The 17,801-nt window shown below is 41.9% G+C and overlaps 1 protein-coding gene across 7 annotated transcripts in view; it reads left to right on the top strand.

The window, feature by feature from the left end:
• Nucleotides 1-17,801, top strand: part of oxr1a (oxidation resistance 1a) — a 182,522-nt gene that overhangs the window by 155,571 nt on the left and 9,150 nt on the right. For 6 of the 7 annotated variants that reach the window (XM_061777063.1, XM_061777062.1, XM_061777065.1 and 3 more), the window contains 4 exons: nucleotides 1,682-1,866; nucleotides 3,001-3,671; nucleotides 4,955-5,114; nucleotides 9,475-9,640. In XM_061777063.1, coding sequence (XP_061633047.1) covers nucleotides 1,682-1,866; nucleotides 3,001-3,671; nucleotides 4,955-5,114; nucleotides 9,475-9,640 — 1,182 coding nt within the window. Of the gene's footprint in view, nucleotides 1-1,681; nucleotides 1,867-3,000; nucleotides 3,672-4,954; nucleotides 5,115-9,474; nucleotides 9,641-12,990; nucleotides 14,214-17,801 lie in introns of those variants that run through there. The other variant, XM_061777067.1, reaches the window with a different exon arrangement.

Genomic DNA, 17,801 nt, shown 5'->3' with positions numbered 1-17,801 from the left:
GACTTGTCCAAATGTTGTTCAGCAAACTTTAAACGGGTTTTGACATGCTTTTTTCAGCAATGGGGTCTTGCAGGGTGATCGTGCATACAGGCCATGGCGGCGGAGTACATTATTCACTGTTTTACTACTAAATTCCAGGTCTTTTTGAACCCCTCCAAGGGTGTTCATTGGCTCTTTGACAACTTTTCTGATTATTCTTTGCACTCCTCTGTCAGAAATCTTGCGAGGAGCACCTGATCGAGGCAAATTTATGGTTGTATGATTGGCTTTCCACTTACGTATTATGGCCCCAACCGTGCTCACTGGAACATTCAGAAGCTTAAATATGCACCTGTAACCAATGCCATCATTATGTTTTGCAACAATTACTTTGCGATGGTCTTGAGACTCGCACCTTGGCATGTTGAGAGGGAGATCTCCAACCTTCCTAAGCAGTGCCGTAGGAGACACAACCATGAGCTCAGGTTTTTATGTCACAGATGCAGTTGACAAGGGCTTGGGGGGATGGTTGGGTGGAGAGGTACAGCTGAGTGTCGTCAGCATAGTAGTGGAAATTGAGACCCTGGTGTTGGAGAATTTGTCCAAGTGGGAGCATGTAGACAGTGAAGAGGGTTGGTCCAAGCACAGAGCCTTGACGAACACCATGATGTATTGGTACTGAGGTGGAGGTGTAACCATCTATGGAGACAAACTGTTGCTGGTGGTAGAGGTTGGTGAACCAGGAGAGGGCCGTACCAGTGAGGCCCAGGTGGTGAGATAGGCCGTAGTGCACTTCTGTGTACTTTGCACGAAGCCAACCAAACACTGGCTAATTTAGTCATATCCACTTCCTACTGCATTATTACTCGTAAACACAGCATTTCATCACCAAGCCACCGAAATTACACTAGTAAATTAATGTAGTGGTGCGGCACATGACAGTGGCAAACACAAATGCCCCACGTCGACACCTTAGACAATTATTATTATTAGAAAATAACGTTTGTAACACAATTAGCCAACATTCATGTGTGCCAACATTGCAGAGCTGCTTTACTTTTCGGTCTTACATAATAGTGCTTTGGCCATCGCGTCAAAGTGGTTCTTTCACTCTGGAACTTCATCCAATTAAGCTGCCAAGTCACTGGCTCAGAAACTGGTTTTGGGGGTGGTTATTTTGTTAATTAGCCTCATTGTTTCATAACATTGGGGTGGAATTGCTGAACTGCTTGCTCACAGACACATTTTCAGAACTAGACAGATAACTTGAGATTTACTTAGTTGTTTAAATTCACAAACACTGATGGGTTGGCAGGCACTCCGGAAACCCAACTATGTCTATACAAACATTAAAGGTCAACCTTTCGTAATACAGTGTATGTCCGCTTTAAAGCTACCAACCTGGAATTATTTTAATGAATTGTACGTACTTCAGCCATCATCTGTCCGCCACTGGATGCCTGTAAAGCATGTGTGTGTTGAGAGCTTTCCTGGCCGAATACCCACAAACATCAATGGTATTGAACCGCTGCTGATTCACTTTCAGCTTCCAAATGAATTCATTTAAGTGGTCGGCACTAGCAGTCAATCACTTTAGAACAGTAGCGGGACAGAGAGAACGGCATTGAATAATAGAACCATAACCCCAGCCTGAAACAGCTCCTCACCAATCCCTCTCTTTCTTCCTTTTGTATTGTTTCAGGGTTCAGTAAGTGGGGTGTTGCTGGTGACACCCAACAACATCATGTTTGACCCTCACCGGATGGACCCTCTGGTTCAAACCCATGGGTGCGAGGAGTATGGTATCATGTGTCCTCTGGAAGAGGTCCAATCTGCCGCCATCTTTAAAGAGGTCACTGACCCCAAGATCAGAGAGGCTGTGCCTGAGTAAGAGAACTAATACAGGCAATCTGAATCGATTATGCAAGGAAGAAAATGTGTATGCGATCAGTGGCTACTTTCTGCTAATTTAATTGCTTTTCTTACTTCACGGATTATTTTCCCATTCTTATTTCCTAACTTTTTTTAAAAAACAAATTTCCCAAGATTTCTGAGGGAGCTAAGGTCAAATGTTAATTTGTTTTATTCTATCTTTTTTCTTCAAAATTGGAGGGCATTTCTCTTAGTCATAGGAAAAGGCCCGCTCATAATAACGTGCTTGATGCGATTGCGGTCAAAGGTCATGTTTTAAATGCACCTGCTATACCTTTCACCTGTTTTTTGTAAATTCTAAATTAAAAGATGCATCTATCAAAGCTAATCCGGCCCCTAAAATGTGACTGCTATGCTCATTCTGATGGTTCACAATTTTTTTTCCCAATTTCACACCACCCCCAGCTCTGACCCACTTGGAAATGTAGCAAAATTCTTCTAAATCAATGTGCTTCTCTAGCTACACCCACAGTCTGATTGCATCAGCAACCAATTGACAGTGTAATTATTTTCCCATGTTTACCAAAATAAGAATGAAAATGCAATTATACCAGGGTTAATGAAGTATGCCTTAACCTTCCTACGCTTTGGTTGCTGCTCTGTATCCAGAAGGAATTAGCTACATATGTGGAATCATTTGTTTCCTCCCACAGAATCGTCTGTTTTTCTTTTGCGTCAGTTGGATTGTTTTTAAGTTACAGGCCTGTCCGACCCTGAATTATGCAAGGATAAATATAGTGTTGGAGCCATATAGTGTCTTTTCTTTCTTTTTTTTTTATGTTTCCTCTGCTGGCAGCATGGTCTGACCAGTGCTGTATTTAGCTTACTGGGAGTTGCTGCCCCATGGAGCAGTTATTGTACTGGCAATCTGTATCTTTCACTCTCCCTCCTCTTATGCATAGTGTAATTTTGTCCTGTATGATGTATCTAGTGTACAGGTTTCATAGACTACTACGGGATCACCGCTATATATGTCACTTAGTAGTGGCAGAATGTGGGGTAAAAAAAAAAAACATCCTTCAGTCACAAGCATCTTATTATTTCTTGATGATGGATAGAATTCTCATTTCACACTGTTTATCTTTCCAGTGACTTGGAACCTCTGCCATCAGAGAGACATCCTTCCCATCAGAAGGACCCAGAGCAGCTCCTGCGGGAACCAGGGGCCAATGATAGTGGCAGCACTGCCCCACGCAGCACAGAGGGCTCAATTTCAGAAGATGTCTTCACAGAGTCTGAGCTGTCCCCCATAAGGGAGGAAGAACAAGCATCCAGTGGGGATGTCTGTCTGGATAAGTCGTCTGGCGCCTCTACAGAGTCTGTGCAAACCGTGACACCGGAGGAGCCTACTGGCTTGCAGGCCACAGGCAGTGCCCGCAGCTCAGTCAGCTGTCCTGAGGAGCTTCCAGTGGCGAAAGCCTCCGCCACATCAGTGGACAATCCTCCAGACACTGCCGCGGAAAAGAATATTCAGTCGCTTTTGGGATCCAAGCAGCACAGTGAAGAGAAGCCACCAAGCACACTCACTACCAGCACCACCACTAGCCAGGCCCAGCACCCCAGCAGCAGCAGCACCTCTCGTCCAGGGTCTGAAAGCGCACCTACCCCACTTGCCACAGACACCCTTTCTGTCACAGCCAGTCCACTGGGAGATGCCAACAAGGGGACTGAAGTCTCCAAAACAGACTCTATGCAACAGGGGACAGAGGAAAAATATAATGTAGAACAGGGGCAAAAGGGCAACACACAGAATGCACAGGGTAAACACAATTATCATTGTTTTTTTTCCCGCCAAAGCAGCTGAACTGTGATGCAGTTATTCTTTAAGCATCTAAGTGAATTGTTGATTCTCTTTTGTGTAAAAAGAGCAATTTAATTTATCATTTAGTTTTAATCATTTAAACATTTGTATAAAACCATGCCATGAAAAACAAAGTCATTAACAACGTGCATAACTTAATGAACAATATTTATATGGCCTTAACCTTTCCATGGAAGTTTGACTTGGCACCCAGAGCTTCTTGAGACACTGCCCAGTCATGATAGTAGGTGACAGGCACCACCAGAGCACTTCGGATTAGAGGAGGGAAGAATGCAGCTTTTGTGTCGCTTCATGTAGCTATTCGGGTTATTGCATCAGATTGGTCCTTTTTGATTTGATGAAGCATAGCTAAAGTAGTGTTTTCCATGCAGTTTGGGTTAATAAAGCAGTACATTTGCTGTGTGTGAGATATATACTCAAATGGGTCACTATTCTCATGTGAGGATGCATTCTGATGCCAGCTGTGAACTGCTGTATCTTAATCTGTCTGCTTGTGATCAAATCACAGATAATGTATGCCAGGACAGAACAGAGCCATGACAGTGACTCATTTGGTGCTGCATTACCCACTTTAGCTGTACTGTCCTCAACAGTGATTCGAACACATTTTTCCTTGCTAAGAAGAAACAAACCAAGACAGCGGCAGGGAGTTTTTTCATTTTCACTCTGCCTGGCAATTATTCTGCAAAAGCAATTTACAATTTAATGGCATATACATACTTCCATTCTGCGCACATTAACACACCCCGTACAAGTAACAGCAGCAACCTCTGAAAACAAGCTATATACAGAAAATTTAATGCCAGATTGTTTTTGATCTGTCCGTTATGTCATGCTCTACTAATAGCTCAGGATATGTGCCAGTGTAATGTTCGTGGCATTGTGCTCTCATTCATTGTCCTCAGTAGTACATGATAACTTACTGTACTATAATATGAACGGAACACTGTCTTACTATAAATTGTGTGCTAGTCCTTTATTTTGCTCCTTTGGAGTTTATGGCACAGAATGACCAATGTCAGATGAAGTGACCAGTAAATGGAAGAATATACCATCAATGAGTCATGGTTTCTTATCTAGATGAAGCATCTGTTAAAAAAAATACTTAAAATACAATACTGTATATAATTAAAATTAAATCCAATGATATACTGCAATTAACTATTTTGATTTAAAATGGTCTCATTTTGCTTTTCATATGACTTTGATGTCCTCAACTAGACTCTGCAGAGAGGAGGAAGAGCCACTCACACAAGTTCCTTTGTCTGCGGGTGGGGAAGCCGATGAAGAAGACGTTTGTTTCCAATGCCAGCGCATCCATGCAGCAGTATGCCCAACAGGGCAAGAAGCACGAGTACTGGTTTGCTGTGCCACAGGAGAGGTCAGTCATTCTGCAATGTGACTCTAAAGACCCCTATCTCAATGGCCTGGAGTCTAGTTGGCGACATGATGACGACTCTAGTCTCTGCTGCTTGCGGGGACGTCTCTGTGACATCTCCAGTCTCCTGGGGACAAGCTGCGTCGCCAGGGAATCGGAGTGAAATCGAACGTGTTCCGTTTAATTAGAGACCCTTTGACGACTCCTCGATACACCCACTATTGAGAAAAATCTTAAATTAGCTCAATGTCACAAAAATGCAATCAATCGTCATGAAAATGTATGTGGACGTCTCTACGTATGCCCACTTCAACCTCTGAGAATATCAGAACGATCGCCCCAATATTTTGGATTTTATGGACGCCGTTTAATGTAAAAAAAACTACAAGCAGTTGTCACCAAAATTTATGTGGACATCCTTTTAATATCAGAACGATCGCCCCAATACTTAATTTCATGGATGTTAACGTTTTTTCCTCATTAGAGGACTGTCCTGGTATCCATGGTCCATCAGCTGAGCATGGAGCACACAAACACACACACATGTAATATACAGTATACATTTATTTAAAGAATATACAGCGGCTGAAATGAGTATTTAACATGTTACCATTTTTCTCACTAAATATACTTCCAAAGGTGCTATTGACCTGAAAATTTAACCAGATGTTGGCAACAATCCAAGCAATCCATACGTACAAAGAAAGTAGAACAAATAAGATCAGAAATTAAGTTGTGCGTAATAACTTGAAATGATGCAGGGAAAAAGTATTGAACACGCCAACTGGTATTTATTTAATACTTTGTATAAAAGCCTTTGTTTGCAATGACAGCTTCAAGACGCCTCCTGTATGGAGAAACTAGTCTCATGCATTGCTCTGGTGCAATTTTGGCCCATTCCGCCACACAAGCAGTCTTCAAATCTTGAAGGTTCTGTGGGCTTCTTTTATGGACCTTGAGTTTCAATTCTTTCCATAGATTTTAGATTGGATTCAAGTCAGGTGATTGGCTGGGCCATTCTAGCAGTTTTGTTTTTCTTTGAAACCAATTGAGAGTTTCCTTGGCAGTCTGTTTTGGATCATTATCCTGCTAAAATGTCCACCCTCATTTAATTTTCATCATCCTCGTAGATGGCAGCAGATTTTTGTCAGGAATGTCTCTGTAGATTTACCCATTCAGCCTTCTGTCAATAATGTGAAGTTTACCATTACCATTTGCTGAAAATCAGCCCCCCACCATCATGTTCCCATCTCCGGACTTCAATGTTGGTATGGTGTTTTTAGGGTGATGTGCAGTGCCATTTCTCCTCCAAACATCTGCATTATGGCATCCCAACAGTTAAATTTTGCTCTCATCCGACCAGTCCAAAACTTGCCCAAATGTGTTCAGTAATCTTTTAATGAGCGTTGATATGCTTTTTTTTTTTTCTTTCAGCAGTATGGTTTTGCGTGGTGAACGGAGTGCATTACTCACCGTTTTCCTGGTGACAACAGTACCTGCTAATTCCAGATCTTTTTGAAGCTCTCCACAGGTGGTCATTGGCTGTTGGACAACTCTTATTATTCTTTTGACTCCTCCTGTCAGAAATCTTGCGAGGAGCACCTGATCGAGGCAAATCTATAGTGGTATAATTGGCTTTCCACTTACGTATTATGGCCCCAACCGTGCTCCCTGGAACGTTCAGAAGCTTAAATATGCACCTGTAACAAGTACCATCGTTATGTTTTGCAACAGTTACTTTGCGATGGCCTTGAGAGCTCTCTGCTCTTACCCATCATGAGAGGTGTCTTGACTCACACCTTGGCAGTGAGACCTTTTTGTAGGCCATCAATTAGGACTGAACCAGTTTATATTCATTTGCATTGACAAGGGGCTGGGTTGCTGTTTGATTATTGATAGATTTTAGGTGTTGTCTTGGCTTTCCGTGCCTTTTTGCACCTCCCTTTCTTCATGTGTTCAATACTTTTTCCCTGTGTCATTTCGCATTTTTACACACAACTTAATTTCTGAACTTATTGGTTCTACTTTCTTTGAATGTATGGATTGCTTGGGTTGTTTCCAACATCTGGTGAAATCTTCAGGTCAATAGCACTTTTGGAAGTATATTTAGTGAGAAAAATGGTGACGTGCTACATACTTACTACAGCCGCTATATATTATATACTGTATACAAGCCAATATCAGCAACCTCCGGGTGAATTGGTTGTCACATTGTCTGGAGACGCCTCACAGACATCTTTCCTGGTGAGAGCGCAAGCAATATTTCGGTCTCCAGGGTCCCGGAGTCAGTCCCGGCTCCGCCAGTGAGATAGGCCCTTAAGCCTCAAGATGCATAGTGCACAGATGTCTTTGAATCGTTACACCTGTTTGATGTTAGGCTGTTTGGAGCAGTGTTAAGTTATGTTAAGTTAAGATTTAAAAAACAGCATAGACCGTATTAAAGTAAGGGGTAGTTCACTGAACACTCTGAATGATCACTTTTTTTTTTTTTTTAACGTCATTTAACAACATTCAAATATGCATTCTGCCAGACACCAAAATAAAATGTCCATTATTTATTCATTCTGGTGGTCGTGACATGCATGTGACCTAGGCACGTCTGGTCTCCTCAAAGCACGTTCTCTCTCCCCCTCAACATTGTGTCCTCACAAAATGCATATATTCTGACCACCACCAATTCTGCTGTTTTGAATCGAATTCAAATATAGTTTGGTTAATGATTTCTTAGCAAACATTGTATAACAGTAAAACAAAAGATAGTGAGCTAAAAAAAAAATTACCTAACTTAGATTGGGAAAAGCAATTTAAGTGAACCAGCAACTGGAGCTTACTTTCTCTTTCTTGAGTAATGGCACAGCGCGCTTTCCAACTAGTAATCTCATTCGAATCAGACAAGCATCCGTGTTAAATTTATTTATTTTATTTTTGGGGGGGTCGGCCATGGTTCCATTAAATGCTTTTCTGTTATGCAACACGTTGACTGCGGGACACTGAAATTCTGCTCACTTTGAGAACTTCAGCCTGGTCTTGTTGTTCTGCTCCACAGGTTGCTTAGCTACAGCATTTCCCACCTGGCAAACAGTTTTCCAGTGTGCTGTTCGTACAGATACAGTAAGAGCTAAAGGACATGTCAGATTCAAAGCTAGCTTTGAAAAGTGGGGCTTATAGCTCTTACTACTCATTTAGCTTTTCTTTGCACTGCAACTAGTGTGTTAGAAGAGTGCTGCTCAGGTGAACGAGTGGACAACTGAACAGCTCACAAGGTCTTTCATCAGACAGCAATAGACTCTCTGGAATCTGACCTAGATGGGAAGCGAGGCGTATGATGCTTCTTTAAGTAACTTGGGAATGGTGTACGAAGAAATGGGAGACTATGAATGAGCCATACACAAGCAAGACACTGAATACAACTCAACTTACTGACTTTTGTACAATTTGTAAAATCTTGCGGGCTTTACATGATACTTACAGCATATTTTACTTCCTGTAATTTATCATGTATCTCGCTCTCAAGTATAACGCGCGCCTCCAAAATTGACCTAAAAGAAAATCAGGAAAATACTTATGTATAATGCGCATCATTGATTTGCTGCTATCCACAATCTTACCATCAATTCATTCGCATTGAACTGCCACGCTGCTCGATTGTTTACTATGTCTTCAGCAATGTTGATTACTTTTTGTATAAAGGTCCAAAATTTTACCAAACAAACTTTTTCTCGTATTTGGGATATTAAATTATCATTATTTGCGGTCAGGCTCAGTCACTATCCCCCCAAATAGCGGGGATCCACTTAAGTGCAGCACCATTTTTGGATTAAACATTATTCAACAGAGTACTGGGCTGTCTGATCTCAAAATATGTTTTCAGACATATCTGTATTATCACAAGAGGTTATTATCTGTTTTGTAGTTAAAATTCAAATTTTTTCCTCGTTCATACTTGATCATATTTTAAATCTGGAGAAAATGTAAATGTTTGTCTTTGTAATAAAGAACTGAAATAATTGTCAAAGTGGCATTTGCATTCAACCACTATTTAACCACAGACAGATCACTAGATTATGATTTGATGACATGAAGCAACTTCTCATGTAAGCAAAAGATTGGCTTTCAAAGATTTTAGAACAGACAAGGCATTTCTAAAAACCATTGCATATCTTTGAATAAAACGACCCAAATATCCTATTAGAAACATTATATGTAATCGGGGTTGTATGTTGTATTGCTCAGTATATACAGTATTATCCACCTAAAATGTTGCACTTACTAATCGATGAGTGATGATATTTGTTCTAATTTTTAGGTGTTTAGAGACAACAAATTGCCTCTGTAATTAATTTTCTCCATTTGTTCCTCCTAGGTCAGACCACCTTTATGTGTTCTTCATGCAGTGGAGCCCAGATATGTATGGTGAGGGTGTCAGAGGGATGGGACAAGAACCTGGATTCATGGTTGTTAAGACGTTAGAGGTGTCAGAAAGTGCTGTGGACGAGCCCATCACTGGCCTCAATGTCAAAGAATGGGAGGTAGGGTCTTCCCAGCTAAATTGTGTGTGTGTTGTGTTTTATTGACTCAGGTTTACAGAAATGGATTAATTAGTTCTTCACTGTTAATTAATCCATCATCTGCGAAACCAGAATAATGTGTTGTACTGGTTTAACTGCAATGTGTGTGTCACATTAAATGTTCAACACTTATTTTGCTTTCATTATGCAATGCTCAGTGTAAATGTATAGTTTTGCAAACTGCTTCTGTATTTTGCATTTGTGTGAGCCACATTTGTTGGTTTGATTGTAAATTTATGTGAACTTTATGTATGCCATGTGAATGCTTTCTTTGCTTGGAATCGCATATTCTGAACCTCCAACCAAAGTGTTTTGCATGTTTGTGTAATTGTTTACTATTCTCAGTCAGTGTATTTTTGAACCATTACATGTTGTGTGACAATCGTGTTTGTTGGTTAGCATTTGGCAACCTATTTTGTTGAATCAGCCAACATGATTATATGTAACGGTGGCGATCCAGCGCCATGCAGCCGCACCGGGACTCACACCTGCGCTGTCACTGGTTGGAAGTCGAGGGCACTGACTCCTGAGCTAAAAGCCCTGGCTGACTCAATGGCAAGGACCCCCTTTTGAGGGTTCTCAACGTTACATGTGCTTTATTTACAATGCAGTGGAAAAACTCACTTTATTTGGGGGAGAAGGCCATAGTGTGTTGATTTCAACGTTTTGTTTTCCTAATTTTCTCAAAGTATACAATTTTTGGCTGTAGAATATTACAAGGGAGCAAAACCGAGGTTGTATTTTAATAGTTGTAGCTCTGTGAGTGAATTGGAAATTAGTCCAATCGAAGTGTTTGTAAAATTTGCGTCCCTATGGGGGCACAAGCCAGTGCAAACTGTAGGCCGGTCCCAAGCCCGAATAAATTGCGTCAGAGGGTTGCGTCAGGAAGGGAATCCGGCTTAAAACTTTGCCAAACAAATATGAGCGTTCATCCAAAGAATTCCATACCGGATCGGTCGTGGCCCTGGTTAACAACGTCTGCCACCGGTGCCGTCAACCTGCAGGGCGCCGTTGGAAATTCAGTGACTGTGGGTCAAAGGCGAAGAAGAAGAAGAGGTGGAAAGCGGGTTATTCGGCAGAAAGAGAAGAGGAAAGCACAGAGCCTTGAACTGAATGTGGGGATTTTGAATGTTGGGACTATGACAGGAAAATCTCGGGAGTTGGTTGACATGATGATAAGGAGAAAGGTTGATATATTGTGTGTCCAGGAGACCAGGTGGAAAGGCAGTATGGCTAGAAGTTTAGGGGCAGGGTTTAAGTTATTTTACCATGGTGTAGATGGGAAGAAAAATGAGTCTGGGTTATTTTAAAAGAAGAGTTGGCTAAGAATGTCTTGGAGGTGAAAAGAGTATCAGATCGAGTGATGAGGGTGAAACTTGAAATTGAGGGTGTTATCTATAATGTGATTAGTGGCTATGCCACACAGGTAGGATGTGACCTAGAGGTGAAAGAGAAATTCTGGAAGGAGCTAGACGAAGTAGTTCTGAGCATCACTGACAGAAGGGAGATTTGTGATTGGTGCAGATTGTAATGGGCATGTTGGTGAAGGAAATAGGGGTGATGAAGAAGTGATGGGTAAGTACGGCATCCAGGAAAGGAACTTGGACGGACAGATGGTGGTAGACTTTGCAAAAAGGATGCAAATGGCTGTAGTGAACACTTTTTTTCAGTAGAGGCAGGAACATAGGGTGACCTACAAGAGCGGAGGTAGAAGCACGCAGGTGGATTACATCTTGTTCAGACGATGTAATCTGAAGGAGGTTACCGACTGTAAGGTTGTGGTAGGGGAGAGTGTGGCTAGACAGCATAGGATAGTGGTGTGTCAGATGACTCTGGTGGTGGGGAGGAAGATTAGGAAGACAAAGGCAGAACAGAGAACCATGTGGTGGAAGCTGAGACAGGACGAGTATTGTGCAGCTTTTCGGAAAGAGGTGAGGCAGGCTCTCGGTGGACAGGAGGAGCTTCCAGAAGACTGGACCACTGCAGCCAAGGTGATCAAAGAGGAAGGCAGGAGAGTACTTGGTGTATCTTCTGGGAGGAAAGGAGAGAAGGATACTTGGTGGTGGAACCTCACAGTACAGGAAATCATACAAGGAAAAAGGTTAGCTAAGAAGAAGTGGGACACTGAGAGGACCGAGGAGAGGAGAAAGGAATACATTGAGATGCGACACAGGGCAAAGGTAGAGGTGGCAAAGGCCAAACAAGAGGCATATGATGACATGTATGGCGGGTTGGACACTAAAGAAGGAGAAAAGGATCTATACAGGCTGGCCAGACAGAGCGATAGAGATGGGAAGGATGTGCAGCAGGTTAGGGTGATTAAGGATAGAGATGGAAATATGTTGACTGGTGCCAGCAGTGTGCTAGGTAGATGGAAAGAATACTTCGAGGAGTTTATGAATGAGGAAAATAAGAGTAGAAGAGGCAAGTGTGGTAGACCAGGAAGTGGCAATGATTTGTAAGGGGGAGTTAGAAAGGCATTAAAGAGGATGAAAAATGGAAAGGCAGTTGGTCCTGATGAGATTCCTGTGGAGGTATCGAAGCATCTTGGAGAGGTGGCTGTGGAGTTTTTGATCAGCTTGTTCAATAGAATTCTAGCGTGTGAGAAGATTCCTGAGAAATAGAGGAAAAGTGTGCTGGTGCACATTTTTAGGAACAAGGGTGATGTGCAGAGCTGTGGGAACTATAGAACAAAGTTATGGGAAAGAGTAGTGGAGGCTAGACTCAGGACAGAAGTGAGTATTTGCAAGCAACAGTATGGTTTCATGCCTAGAAAGAGTACCACAGATGCATTATTTGCCATGAGGATGTTGATGGAAAATTACAGAGAAGGTCAGAAGGAGCTACATTGTGTCTTTGTAGATCGAGAGAAAGCCTATGACAGAGTACCCAGAGAGGAACTATGGTACTGCATGCGGAAGTCTGGAGTGGCAGAGAAGTATCTTAGAATAATATAGGACATGTACGAGGGCAGCAGAACAGCGGTGAGGTGTGCTGTAGGTGTGACAGACGAATTTAAGGTGGAGGTGGGACTGCATCAGGGATCAGCCCTGAGCCCCTTCCTGTTTGCAGTGGTGATGGATAGGCTGACAGATGAGGTTAGACTGGAATCCCCGTGGACCATGATGTTTGCAGATGACATTGTGATCTGTAGTGAAAGCAGGGAGCAGGTGGAGGAACAGTTAGAAAGATGGAGGCATGCACTGTAAAACAGAGGAATGAAGATTAGCCGAAATAAAAAGAATATATGTGCATGAATGAGAGGGGTGGAGGGGGAAGAGTGAGGCTACAGGGAGAAGAGATGGCAAGGGTGGAGGACTTTAAATACTTGGGGTCAACCATCCAGAGCAATGGTGAGTGTGGTCAGGAAGTGAAGAAACGGGTCCAAGCAGGTTGGAACGGGTGGAGGAAGGTGTCAGGTGTTATGTAACAGAAGAGTCTCTGCTAGGATGAAGGGCAAAGTTTATAAAACAGTGGTGAGGCCAGCCATGATGTACGGATTAGAGACACTGGCACTGAAGAGACAACAGGAAGCAGAGCTGGAGGTGGCGGAAATGAAGATGTTGAGGTTCGCTCTCGGACTGACCAGGTTGGATAAAATTAGAAATGAGCTAATCAGAGGGACAGCCAAGGTTAGATGTTTTGGAGACAAAGTTAGAGAGAGCAGACTGAGATGGTTTGGACACATCCAGGGAGAAATAGTGAGTATATTGGTAGAAGGATGATGAGGATGGAGCTGTCAGGCAAGAGAGCTAGAGGAAGACCAAAGAGAAGGTTGATGGATGTAGTGAGAGAAGAAATGAGGGCAGTTGGTGTTCGAGAGGAGAATGCAGGAGATAGGCTTACATGGAAAAGGATGACGCGCTGTGGCGACCCCTAAAGGGACAAGCCGAAAGGAAAAGAAGAAAGTGTTTGTAAAATTTAACCCAGTATGATACAAAGGAGATACTATAGGGTACTGTTTAAGATCGGAGAAGAAAACTTTGATTGGTAATTAATTATAATGTTAATGGATTCTGCTTCTTCTACGTTCATGAATAATGTCATACAGGCAGACAGGTGCACAGGGACTGAATATTGGGGAAATGTTAATTATACATGTAATTAGAACAATTTTGTCAAAATCTTTTCTATGCATTCCTTGTTCTGCAATCAAATAATGGTATGCAATGTGCATAAATCTGTCTGTCTAGTGTTACTGTAACTTTAATTTTTCCAGTATTGAGACGGCGTTACAATATTTTTAACCAATGGGGTTCGGGTTCTATTCTTATCTCACGTTGTAATTGGCTTTCAGCGATGTCACTCTGATGGGATTGCGTGAGGCTGGCTTCAAAAAAAAATTCTATTTAAGTCCAGACAGTAAGGTTGCCAGGGTTCAATCACTCAATGCCTCTCTCGGGGATCCCAACGCAATACAGGGTTAGATGATCTGTGATGTGACTTTCTTTTTGCAACCTGGCCCTGGACGAAAGTCATGTTTTCTAGGAGGGTAAAGGGCCAAGAGAAACGACTGGCACCTAAGTATACATGTGTATGTTGCTTGTTTTTACTTAATGAATATGCGATTAACATTCTTCGTATGTACGCTCTACCGCTGTTGTTGTGGTTAGCGAGCCACGCTAGCTTGCTAGCAAAGCTAACTTGCCCGCTAGCATATGAGTCGTTTCCCCCCCCGACTTTTATAGAACAAGTAGTCGATCGTGTTTCGGGACTGCGTTGTCTGATCAGTTATCACAACGAATCCCGACGCGAGAGCAGTCAGAAAGTTTGTTGAGCAAGCTGGCAGTTGAGGCATTCTGATTCTATTAACTATGCTACGATGTTACCCGGGGGCTTGGAAGTTGTCTTTGGTTTATTATTGAGGATGCTGACTCACTCAAATCATTCGATGTGCACCTAAAGTACAGTTAATTTTATGGACTTTACTGTACAATATTGTGAATTATATAGAGTCCAAATTGACATAGGTTAAACCCTGCAGAGTAACTCGAGCCTAAAGTTTGCCTCTGCGTGTTATTCCTTGAGTGTGCCACACATGGCTATATTCTGTTAGTGATTCCGAGTTGTTACGTACGCTGTGGAAGCTTGTGAAACATCATCTCGTTATCTTCAGTTTCAGCTACAATAAAACCTCGTGGTAGCGTAAACATTTCGGCGTCAGGGTCATTTCATCAGTATTTATTTCTTAAAGGTCTCATTTTCGAAGTACTATTCATTTCAGAAGCGATTGATAAATACATTTTAATACATCCATCCATCCATTTTCTTCATGGCTTATCCTCACTAGGGTCACGGGCGTGCTGGAGCCTATCCCAGCTATCTTGGGGCGAGAGGCGGGGTACACCTGAACCGGTCGCCAGCCAAGCGCAGGGCACATACTTTTTTAAATAATGGAAATCGAGATCCCCCCGGAAGAGCTGGATAAAGTGGCTGGGGAGAGGGAAGTCTGGGCGTCCCTGCTAAAGCTACTGCCCCCGCGACCCGACCCGGATAAGCGGTAGAAAATGGATGGATGGATGGATAATTAGAGAAAAGATTTGGTCTCTTATGAACAAGGATTTAGGGAGATGGTCAATTTTAGATATTCTGTTTTTCATTGTTAACATAAACCTACCATTAAAATTATCGACCGCTCATGTCTTTGTCAGTGGGTGAACTAACAAAATCAGTGAGGGATCAAATTATTTCCTCCACTGTACTTCCTAGTACACACAAGGATTTTTAAAATCCAAGATTTTTTATTTTTTTTAAATTTGTGACAGATCCCATACTTAAAGATAAAAAATCTGGCCTTTAACTGTTTTGGTTTTATTGTATGTATTGTGCTCCAATAATCTTAACACAGAATACTTCACATAAAGATTCTGTTCCGCCACCGATCTCGAATTCTCGTGTGTGATGTTTGCCAAGTGTTCCCAAAGGTTGCCGGAGCCTTGTAAAATGGCAATATCCTCAAAAAACGACTTGAGTTGGAAAATACTGCTTGCTGTCTGGGGAGCCCACTTTTACACACACAAAAAAAAACATTGGTTAAGACTTGATTGAAGGCTTGATTTTATTTACATTCTTTTCCTTTTGTTGAGTCAGGGTGCTTCTTGATTGGCTGCTTTCTGTCCCACGTCAACGTCACAATTCTCTGCATCACGACTCACTGAGCGTAGTCTGCTTTCCCCACACACAATAAAGAGCATTGGTCGTAAATATTGGACACGGTCATTATATATGATTGTCGGCCTGGCCTGTTTTGGACCCTAAAATCTGGACAAATCAACTTTTAACACCGATCAGAACTAAGGATAATCTTATAGGACAATTTTGTAAGACATAATATAGTCTGGCGTTAGACGTGTTTGGTCGGGAAAGGACAAAATCGGGACAAAAACAGCCCCATTGTCTTTGTGTGTGCCGGGCCTAACGAGTGCTCTCAAATAGTTATACAGTGTGTTGTTATTGTATTGCATGTTGTGTGGGGAAGGCCAAAAAAATAGGAATTTATTGTCAGCGAACGATCTATTTGAGTCATCGTCACGTGCAGTTGGTGGTCTTTAATAGAAGATTGAACTGTAATGGTTATTAACTCGAGGGAGATTGGACCAGGGTGATAGACTGTTGTCAAGATGACTAAAGTGCCTTCAACTGGACATGAAATAAGGCCCAGATGCATTTTTTATGAGAATGGTGGTTAACTCCCTCAACTGCATTATTGACGGCTCTAATGAGACAGCTTGTCACCAACAAAGAAGTTACTCATTGGCAATAAACATTGGCAGTTTCTATAAGGAACGAGAAGCAGTAAATGTGTGAGTGTGTTGTGACTGTGTTTGTTTTTCTCCAAACACCAGGCTATAAAGTTCTATCATTTAGTGTGATTTCTTTGGGAGTGTTTCTGCTCGTGATTGTACTGTGGCCGAACAGAAGCTGTGTGTCCTGGTGGCGTTGGCTGCATGGGGTGTAACTTTGTTGGACTAAAGCCATGCCTAAAAGGTCACCATGTTGATCTGTCTGGACTCTGGGATTGTGCGCTTTATTGGCCAGGGGCTTAGGAGGATAAAATCCGTCAGACATAAAATACCTTTGTTCCAGGACTAAAGTTTTGTCTATTGATGCAGACCAACCAATTATTTTCTGGTCAGTAAGGTGCTGGAAAATTGCAGATTAGATTTTTACCAAATATTACTATTATTTTGTTCACAAGTAAACCAAACAAATTTAAGGCCGCATTTACACTGCATGTCCACTTCGTTATTACTACTTTGTGCTGAAATTCACCATTTTTATTTACATCTACATTTCAGTGACTGATATATGATTCAACTGTTTAAATACTGGTAAGGCTTGCATTATTCCTCTGGCCTCTGTTGACAAATGTTTTCTTTATTTAATCCATACTCTACCACTTGCTGATGGTTTTTATCTTTTTTTTTTTATCTTTACCGTGGGTGTTTTGTGAGTGTGTATAAATCATCAATCAGAGTATTTATGACATCAGTCTCACCATGATAGGGTTTGACCATATATCCTTTTACATGTCACGTTGGCTGATATCCAATTCATATCAGATTTTTATCCGCCTGTCATATTCTGTGCACAGATCGAGGTCTGGTTCTGATGAGGGTATCTGCTTTATGGGTTTTGTTTTCTGTTTCCACCACCATGTCCCATACCCGAACTGAACCAAATTGATGATAACTTTTCACTTGAACAATTTAGTGTATATCCAGCCATTACTTAATTACTGCCAAAATTCATTACCGGTACAATGTTCTAATATTTGGCTGGATTTACAACACATGGTCCAAGACACCCAGAGTGATATGCATTCTGGCAGCGTACACGGGGGGGGGGGAATGGATGGAATTGAGTTTTGTTTGATTGGAATCTATCCCCAAACCTTAGTGGATTCAAATTTAATATTAAGATATCTGTCAATGTCACTGCAGCCTACACAGACCGGATATAGAGTGGATATAAGTCTACACACCCCTTTTCAAATGCTAGGTTTTTGTGATGTAAAAAAAATATGAGACCAAGATAAATCTTTACAAAACCTTTTCCACCATTAACATGACCTGTAACTCGTACGACTCAATTGAAAAAAACAAAAAAACGTGTGTGTGTG

The sequence above is a fragment of the Phyllopteryx taeniolatus genome, chromosome 6, assembly GCF_024500385.1.
Source record: "Phyllopteryx taeniolatus isolate TA_2022b chromosome 6, UOR_Ptae_1.2, whole genome shotgun sequence".
Lineage (NCBI taxonomy): Eukaryota > Metazoa > Chordata > Actinopteri > Syngnathiformes > Syngnathidae > Phyllopteryx > Phyllopteryx taeniolatus.
Note: the sequence above shows the minus strand (reverse complement) of the source record. Positions and strands in the feature narration are given on the sequence as shown.